The sequence below is a fragment of the Tiliqua scincoides genome, chromosome 4, assembly GCF_035046505.1.
Source record: "Tiliqua scincoides isolate rTilSci1 chromosome 4, rTilSci1.hap2, whole genome shotgun sequence".
Taxonomy (NCBI): domain Eukaryota; kingdom Metazoa; phylum Chordata; class Lepidosauria; order Squamata; family Scincidae; genus Tiliqua; species Tiliqua scincoides.
Window position 1 is genome coordinate 186,877,877 of NC_089824.1, and position 9,712 is coordinate 186,887,588.

Genomic DNA, 9,712 nt, shown 5'->3' on the forward strand with positions numbered 1-9,712 from the left:
TACAATGAAATCCACTCTGGCTATTTGATGGTCAAGCAACATTGCACTGGTGCAAATTATGGTTTAGCACTATGTGAATGAGCCTTGGAGAGCCTCATGTTTCTCCCTCCCCTAATGTGCAAGAAGATGAAAGCTTCTATTTTCATTTTAGAACACATCACAGTTCCACATTACATATAAACTCTGGGAATTATGGCTTTTTCTAACTCTTGTTTGTTAACATAGATAAATATTGGTTTTAGTAAAGTTAGAACAAACCACAGTTCCTCCAGTTCATACATAATGTGGAACTGTGCACAAGAGAGGAGACAATGGAATTGAAAACATTAGCTTGAGCCATTCGCTCAAGCACTATGCATGAAATGCTAAATCATAATTTATACTTAACTGATTGGTACCAACTACCTTCTTAGAGCATTTGCATGTTGTCCTTACCTTCCTTTTATTTTGACTTGGGATAGATGCCCTGGGTTTACCTGGAGGGTTTCAAATGGTGCATTTGATCATCCTTTGTCTCTGTCAACATTGTTTTTAAAGTAGTGGTGGGACATCTAGTGTGACCTTAGGTCAGGATGTGACCGACCTGAGGGTCCCAACCCAACCTGGCTGAAGACTGCTGATCTATGGAACAGTCTCAGAAGGCACTACACTGACCTGAACTACAACATGGTATCACAGAACAGAGATAGCCGTTACAAAGCTGCCTCTTTATTAGTCAAATCCAAGTTCTACTAGCTCAGTATTGTCTACACTGACTGGGAATGGCTCTCCAGTGTTTCAGATGGGTGTCTTTCCTTGCCCTACCTGGAGATGCCAGGAATTAAATGTCGAGCCTTTGGAGTTCAAGGCATGTGCTCTACCATTGAGCTATAGCTCCCTCCTTACTCTCCTTCCACCCAAACTCATAGATTAACTGGCCAAAAATGCATGGAAGAACATGACCCTCACTCATGACCCATGTAAAGGAAGAAGTGTGACCAACATACATCCAAACATCCACAGCACCTTTAAACATTTATTATGTCCCAATCCTTCCACCATAGCCAGCCTTGCTATGGACTTCCATTGTGACCTCATGAACCTAAACTCTTTCTATACTGCTTTTGCAGCACTTTCCACATGTGCTCCATAAAAGTCAGACCCAAACCAGCATGCTTACAGAGTGATGAGTCCAAAGATGCAGATAGAATGACAACGGCGCTTTTCTAAAGAAAGACAAAATGCATTGATTGTCCTGAAATGTTATTAATAAAGGATAATACATCTCAACATGTGACGCTGTTAACAGAGCATCTAATGGATCAAAAAGTGTATGGCGTTGCCAATATAGGACATGATTGGCTGAGTTGGAGATTCAGCTTGCCAAGATAGGGCATTGGCTCCACCAGCACTGTCCCTTTTCTTTAGTTCAGAGCGAAAGACCCCAAAATGCACAAGGAGCAGCACTAAAGAGGAAAGCCATTTAAAGGAGTCTCACACCCTGAAATCCCACATGGACTCCTTCTTAAGGTGCTTAAATTTAGAAGCAGTCTCAGTTTCTAGTCTCACAACCATCTTTCTAGGAATGGGTGACTTCTCAGGTGAGAGTGGCAGGTTCACTGTTGCTTCTTTCAAGTCAGCCACTGCAATCAGTGAGGAAGGATGCACCCACAGAACCATCCGATGGTACCTGGCACGCTCCTATTACATAAGTTCCTTCTCTTCAGTCCACATATTTCAGTTCCTTTCCAGCATGTCTATCAAGAACCAGGGCTTGGAAGTACACCAAGCGATGGAATGATTCTCTTTCATCTGGCCCTCAAAGTCCATAGATATTTATCAACGCAGACAAGTCTACTGACGGTCAAAAGGCAATCTATCAGCCCACAGCAGCTGGGTAGCAGGCCTTGTCGATACCTTACCAAGAGGTCAAGGCGCAGCAGGAACCAGAAGCTCTATCTATGTGATGCAGGTGCGGCTGGATGCTTTTGGCATCCCTTCACCTTCCAGCAGGGATGAGAGGTTACTGGTCTACATTTCGTTGCAGCTGGAAATTGCCTTCTGTCCATTGACAGGTGAATTCACGGCCATCAACTCTTCCACTTTTGCCATGTTGAGCTGGGGGTTCGGCTCCTTTGTCCCATTCCCCATAATTTGGCTACCTGGCGCTGCCTCATGTTGAAGTGCTGAGAAAGGGAAGAAAAAGCTGTGAATTAGACTGGGAACTGTTGGACCAGACCATTGCCAGGGCAGGATAGGGATATTAGAGGTAGTGAAGTGAATTCACACTAGAGGAAATGACCCAGAACTCACAGGGTTGTAAGACAAATTATCATGACACACTTTGTACTCCCCAAAGTACTATCAACATTTTGATTTATTTGCTTACAAATTTATACCCTGTTTTATCTCCCTCGCAGGCATTCAAAGCAGCAACAAATAATAATAAAATTGCACCCAATGAAGTCAAAAGCCTGTCTCTCAAACAATAAAGTTCTCTTTATTGGACCATTTTGTATCTCTGAAGTGAATCTCTCTCAAGTGCAATTTAAATGGACAACAATGCTATTTTTAGAGCACCTGAAATAATGATTTGGAAAAACAGATAAAGGTGTCCACCCCCCTGCAGGCACAGGGGATAGGTTCCTGCTGCTACTGAAGATACTGGAAACCACAAGTACCCTACAAGAGGCAGTTCACAAACTCCTCCCATCATGCAAAATGACTGACCTTTGTCTGATAGCAGCCCTCCTACGATTGTGCAAATGCTAAAAGGAAGTAGGAAGAGCTCTCAGGAAGCGGGTTGGAGGGCTGAAAACAACGCTATGCTTAGCATCCCTTTTCAGTTCTCCAACCTGCTTCCTGTGAGCTCTTCCCGCTTCCTGTTAGCGTTTCCAGGCAGCAAAAAGACAGATAGTAACAGGAGGGCTGTTATCAGACAAAGATAAGTCAGGGTGCAATCCCAACCAACTTTCCAGCACCAGGATAAGGGCAATGCAGCTCCGAGGTAAGGGAACAAACATTCCCTTACCTTGAGGAGGACTTCGTGACTGCCACCCTACTGCAGGATGCAGTACACGTCCCATTGGCACAGCTGTGTCAGTGCAGGAAAGTTGGTTAGGATTTGGGCTTCATTCAAACAACGGGAAGAGTTTGAGAACCACTGAAAAGCGAAACTGTGGATACGGGAGGACGCCTGTACAATGCTTAACTGGTTATGGGTGAAGCCTAAAAATATACATCTTTCTCAGAAGAGGAAACTACCTCTCGCATTGCTCACAGTGGATTTTCACCATATATTGGAAAAGTGTCTCGGTCTCACCCTGGTCAAGAATGTTGTGTTTTTTTTTTGGTTTTTTTGCCATAAAGCAGAATAAGCTGCTTCAGTGGGACGTTTTTACTTCAGTATTTTTGTTGGACATGTCTCCAACTTACTGGTTTGGACATGCTCTGAACAATAGCCTCATGTTCACTCACTGACTGTGATGGGATTTGTAGCACGACAAGTTAGAGCAGGATAAAGGAAACAGAAGCAGGGACAGTGTATCTACAAAGGACGGGAAAACCACTCAGCCTTGATGTTGGCAGATATGACAAAGGCAGTACCAATTTACTCCTATGGGAGGTGGACAACACAGAGTCGTTAGGACACCCTCACCCTTTTGGTGCTCAGAGAACTGGCATATGAAAGAAGATGAGCCAGCAAATGTACTTGAACAGAAATAAGGAAAATTGAATGGAGGGTGAAAACAACACAAACAAGAGTCCTGTGTTTCAGGACACTGGCTAAGTCTATCGAGGTTTTGTTATGTAATGTTATCTGTGTTGTCTAAGCCAAGGTAATGTTATCAGCACAAAAGGAGATGCAATAACAACTGTTCCCTTCTTATTATCTTGTCAACAGTTTTTAATTCATGATCTGAAGTACTGCAACAGCCACTCAAGTGGTGCTCCTTTGAACTCCTTTGGCAAAGCAGATAAATAGTCCTTAGTGGAACACTCTCTGCAAGGAGCATGCACCATCTGTGAAAGGGCTCTTAAGGGCTATCAAGGATTACAGACAGTATTCTGTGGCTCTTGAATCATGGCCTGTGAAACTTCTGCCACTAGGAACACCCTGAAGTCTTGGTCCCATCATAAATAAGTGCACCACATCTCAGGAGGGAAGAAGCCACAAGGAAGACTTCCATTTTTGTTTTCTCAAACTTGAGCTGCTCTAGTTAGATTCTGTTCTAGTAACACGCATCTCCTAACTAAGTAAAGTATACCTGTTATATAACAAATACAGTATACTCTCTTACTAGCCAACAGAATGAGGAGCAGGCAGGGATAACAGGCCTTCTGTGAATGGACAGTATAGTAGCCAATCTGATCCTATGCTCAGTGCTTCCTCCTGTCCAGCGCACCAGCTACATCAATGAAGACAGAGCACAGGTCTTCATAGATAAGGCAGGACTTGCAAACTGTATATGCAAAAATGGTTTGTTCAACACACTGAGTGAGAGGAAGCATCTCAGCAGCCCTACATGCTTCAAGTAGTGCTGGCCCAACCATTAGTGACAGTAAGTATGGTTCAGAAAGCAGATGTTGGGATACCATTAAAAGAGAGTAAATTGCCAATAACTAAGTTTATTATTACACCTTGCCCATGGTAGCATACTGGTAGCATGCTGTTTGCCTTAGCAAAGTAAGGCCATCTCTGGAGTTAAGTTGAAATGGCAGAAACTCTTTTTATGGGCACAAATTTTCTCTTGACTGAAGGGCCCAAACTCAATCATCCTCCTCCTTATCATCCAACCAATAATGCTCAAAGCGGGTTAGCGACTTCTCTGATGATTTGTAGCCACTCTACCATACCCAAAGTGGCGAAAGGCTGAAGAATGGATATCCCCCTCTTTTTTGGTGCATGCTTTTTGGATGGTCTAGGAGCTTCAACGCGTGTCAGTGCTTGCACACATGGAATTAGAGAGACAGCTGCTTAGAGGCCCAACACTGTGCCAGGCCATTGGTCCGGCTAGCTCAGCGTTGTCTAGTCCAGTGTTTCTCAAGGTCTGTCCTCTACTGTACCACTTCACACGGTCTACCTATTCCAAGTACCACCGGATACCATTGCCGGTTACTTCTGGGTTGGACGGCCAGAAGCAATGCGACAAACACTTGTAAGAGACTGAGGGTCAAATCCTATCCAACTTTCTAAGAGCCCAATCCTACTCAATTTTCCAGTGCTGGTGCAGTTGCGCCAGTGGGATGTGTGCTGCATCCTGTGGTGCAGGGGCAGCCACTGGGGTCTTCCAAAGGTATGGGAACATGTGTTCCTTTACCATGGGGCTGCATTGTGGCTACACCAGAGCTGGAAAGGATTGGGCTTAACACCAGTGCAACCACAATGCAGCCCCAAAATAAGGGATCAAACATTCCTTTTTCTTGAGGAGGCCTCTGTGACTGCCTCCCCACCAAAGGATGCAGCACATGCCCCATTGGCATGGCTGCACTGGCACTGGAAAATTGGATAGGATTGGGCCCTAAGGGAGGACGGGAAGGCGTTTTTGAGCGCAGAAAAGCATGCTTTGGAGCTCTGCTCACCCAGTGGTGTCTCCTACCACTGTTGCGTCTTGCTCCTGGTCTGACTGCTGAGTGGCAGGTGTCCGGGGGTCCCGCCAGTACCACCAGACATGACATGAAGTGCCACTGGTGGTACGTGCGAGCACCCCAGACATCAAGTACCACTGGTGGTACCCGTACCACTGGTTGAGAAACACTGGTCTAGTCTGACTGGTCCCTTCTGCTGGGGGGGACCCCGCACCTGCAAAGCAGCACCTCCTCCCACCCCACCTCCTGCCCCGCAGCGCCCTGCTGCTCGCTGGCTCAGAGCCCAGTCCTCTGCACGCCTGCTCGGAAGCGAGTCCCCTTCGAGTCCAGGGGGCTTCCTCCCAGGAAAGGGCGGCGAGGACGGCCTGCCACTCACCGTGCCTGGCGCGCACCGCCTGCTGGTTCTTGTAGCGCACCAGCGCCAGGGTGATGTCGGCGTTCCAGCTGGGCTGCTCCAGGGGGCAGCGGAAGTCGATCTCGGCGCCGCCGTCCGTCACCACCGTGAAGTAGACGTGCCGCGGCTTCCACTCCACGCACTCGACGGCGCGCACGCGCTCGAAGGGCAGCTCCTTGCAGCGCGCCGAGCCGCGCGCGCCCGCCCCGAACAGGCGCAGCCCCCGCTCGCCCAGCAGGCAGCGCTTCCGCTTCCACAGCTGCAGCAGCCCGCCGCTCCGCTTCTCCAGCACCCCCTCCCGCAGCACCTTCTCGGCCGTCATGGCAGGCTGCTCTGGCCGCTGCCGCCCAGCGCTCTGCCGCGGGAGCCCCGTCGGAGGCTGCCTGCCTGCCTGCCTGCCCGCCCGCCCGCCCGCCCTGCTGGCGGGATGTGTCGCTACATGTCCTCCGCCGCCGCGCTCGGCTCCCTTCCCACTCGCATTCCTTTCCTGCTGAGCCGCGGCCTCGCCCCGCTCTCGCCTGCCTCCCTCCCTGGCAGGACCGCTCACGCCCAGGCGCGGGTCTGCGATGCTCGCAGGACTGGGCTGCTGCCCTCGGACCCACGCCGGGGGGCTGGGCTGCGGCGACTGACGGCCCAATCCTAGCCACACTTTCCTGGGAGCAAGCCCCATTGACTCGAATGGGACTTACTTCTGAGTAGACATGCATAGGGTTGGGCTCTGAGGCTGCAGTCCTGTCCACACTTTCCTGGGAGGAAGCCGTACGAATGGGACTTACCTCTGATTAGGCAAGCATAGGATTGGGCTATGAGAGCAGGGTCCTATGCTTGTCTATTCAAAGTATGGTAAGTTCCATGGTCTTCGATGGAGCTTACTCTCAGGAAAGCATGCATAGGATTGCTGCAACTAGTGGGCTTAGGCCCAATCCTATCCACACTTTTCTGGGACTAAACCCCATTGACCATAATAAGACTTACTAGTATTTCTAAGTAGACATGCATAGAACTGGGGTCTTAGGCTGCCATCCTAAAACACATTTTCCTGGGAGTAAATCCCACTGATTATAATTGGACCTACCTCTGAGTATACATGCATAGGCGTGGGCTCTCTGTTCACAGTCAAGCGCATAAGCACCTGAAAACTGCTACAGACTAGACAGAATTAGGACACATGAAAAACACTTTCGTGGACAGAGCTGCCCTTGTGCACACATGCGTATTTAACTGTGGGCTGAATTGTGACAAACACCCCCCCCCCCAGCAGTGGCTGCTGCTTCTAGAGCACCAGTTCCCCACCTATGGTCCATGGACAGGTGGTCCACAAGACCCTGAGGTCTCAGGAATCCCCCCCCCATCCAGCATCTTGCCAAGCAAGCACTCTCACAGATAACCAGAGAGGGCGGAGAACCGACTGCAGTGCTGGCTGTGGGTTCTCCTCCCTCTCTGGTAGTCAGCAAGAGAGCTCACTTGGGAGATGCTTCCCCATGGGCCACCAGAGAGGGTGGAGAGCAGGCCGCCCACAGATGGCATTGCCTATGGTTCATGACAATTCCAATTTTTGTCTCAGTGGTCCATGGGCTCCTAAAGGTTGGGAATCACTGTTCTAGAGGCAAAGCAGTGTCCCGAGGGGGTGATTTGCAGTGATCGAATGGCGGGGAGTGTTTTGTGTTGCACCACAAAACACGGATCTGTGTCAAGGCAAAGGAGCTGTGTTGTTTCGGGGAAGGGTCAAACACCCTCTTTTTCCACCACACACACAAAGCCTACTGAGTGTGGGAGTTAGCAGTTCCTCTCCCCCCCCCCCACTCTCAAAGGCAGCAAATCCTACCTTTTTGAAAGTGGAAGCCTGGATGTTCCAAATTTCAATTTGAACTCCCTTAGAGGACAGGCACCTAACTACATGTGTGTGGAGTTCCATACAACATCCCCCTGATTTTTATTTTTTTTAAATAAAAAGCATCAGCTAGAGGCTGCAGTGGTGAATTGAGGATGCAGGATGGGCAAGGGGCACATAATATATAGCCCTGCCACTCATTCTCATCTCTAGATAAGTGCTAGAATTAGTGGAGGGGGGAAGGCTCAGCCCCATTATCTTTTTGTGATAACCCCCTCAGTTTTTGTTTTTAGAAAGTGTGACTAAAATTGAGTGGAATCAGCAGTGGGCTTTTGGATTTAACCTTTTGCCCCCATAATTTAAGCTTCTTCCCCTTCAGGTACTTTTGTCCCTGCAAGCGACCCCTATATTTTCCACTGTGAAGAACAAGGCAGCTCAGCAAGTAATTTGTAAGATAAAAACATCTGGCAGGGAAGGGTTTACACACCCCTTTCGAACTCCTCCTTTCTCTGCTCCCCATTGCAGCCTCCAGCCATCATTTATTTTCATTGGTGGGAGCAGATGCCATTGAGGGAAAGTTCCACAAAACTCTGTGTAAAGTGCAACACCCATGAGCTCACCTATGATATAATCGCTTTTAATTTATTGCACTTTTTAATGTGGTCTTTGCAAACCGCCTTGGGCACTTGCTTCGGCATGGGAAAGGCGGGATATAAATCTTTTAAATAAATTAATGTGCAGGTGTTTTGTAATGTGCAAGCAGAGCAAAGCTTAGTGTGTCTCTGCATATGGTTATTAGATAGCTGTAATGAACTCTTGTGTCCTTCTGTGACATACAGTATGCAAAATGCTTGTCAAGCACCCTGTAATTTAGATCTTCCTAAGAGAAGAGTGGAAAGAGAGATACAAAGTTTGGAAATGTGAATGAGAATGATGTTGTCACCCTGAGACGTACCTTTGAGCCTCTCATGTGTTCATGTTGGACAAGCTGCGATGTTAAGAGAAATTGAATATACCATGAAATCCAAGAGATGGCCAGTTAGTAGTTTGTGCAGCGCTGTGTTGGTCCTGGCCTTTTCCTCAAGCCTGGGCAATTAGTTTTCACTCCACCCTCCTTTTCCTAGGCCAGTGATTTTCAACCTTTGTCATCTCATGGCACACTGACAAGGTACAAAAATTGTCAAGGGACACCATCAGTCTTTGGACAATGGACAAAGCACACCACACTGCTGGTTGGGGGCTCACATCCCCCAATAACCCTGCTAATAAATGACCTTCCCCCAAATTCCCATGATATACCTGGACCATTTGCGGCACACCAGTGTGCCACAGTTCAGTGGTTGAAAATGGCTGTCCTAGGTACTTAGAGAGAAATAATCCCTGTCTCTGAAGGAATTCTTGGAAGAGTATCTGAATGACTAAGGGCCCAATCCTATCCAACTTTCCAGCACCAGTGCAGCCACAGTGCAGCACCAAGGTAAGGGGGCAGACTTTCCTTTACCTTGAGGAGGCCTCTGTGACTGCCTCCCCACCACAGGATGCAGCACATGCCCCATTGGCACAGCAGCACCGGCCCTGGAAAATTGGATAGGATTGGGCCCTAAGTGTTTCTCCCCCCTCTGCCTTTGCAACTTAGAAAGTGCACTTAAGCACCCAGCTGAAGGTGTTGACCACCCCTAATGGAGCCAATGTCAAGTTTACTTTTCTGTCAAAATGTTCAGATGTTCTTTGAGGAGGGGAGCAAAAGCACACTGGCAAGTCCCAAGCTGATGTCCTCCTGAATCCCCTCACTCTTCCCAGGGATAGTGTTTGTCTGTTCAGTCCCTGCCAGTACAGAGTTGACTGCCCTTGCATTCAGTAAAAATAGTCAGAGAAGTAGAAGGAAGCCTCATATTGTCTGAGAAAGAATATCGGGCTTC

At 48.2% G+C, this 9,712-nt stretch overlaps 1 protein-coding gene across 1 annotated transcript; it reads right to left on the reverse strand.

Moving 5' to 3' along the window:
* Nucleotides 1-1,225: 1,225 nt before the first annotated feature.
* PHLDA3 (pleckstrin homology like domain family A member 3) lies at nucleotides 1,226-6,426 on the reverse strand. The gene is made up of 2 exons (XM_066625645.1): nucleotides 5,945-6,426; nucleotides 1,226-2,165 (listed from the first exon to the last, which is right to left on the reverse strand). Exons 1-2 carry the CDS (start codon nucleotides 6,282-6,284, stop codon nucleotides 2,011-2,013), a joined length of 495 nt encoding a protein of 164 aa, XP_066481742.1. The 5' UTR covers nucleotides 6,285-6,426; the 3' UTR covers nucleotides 1,226-2,010.
* Between the last annotated feature and the right edge of the window lie 3,286 nt (nucleotides 6,427-9,712).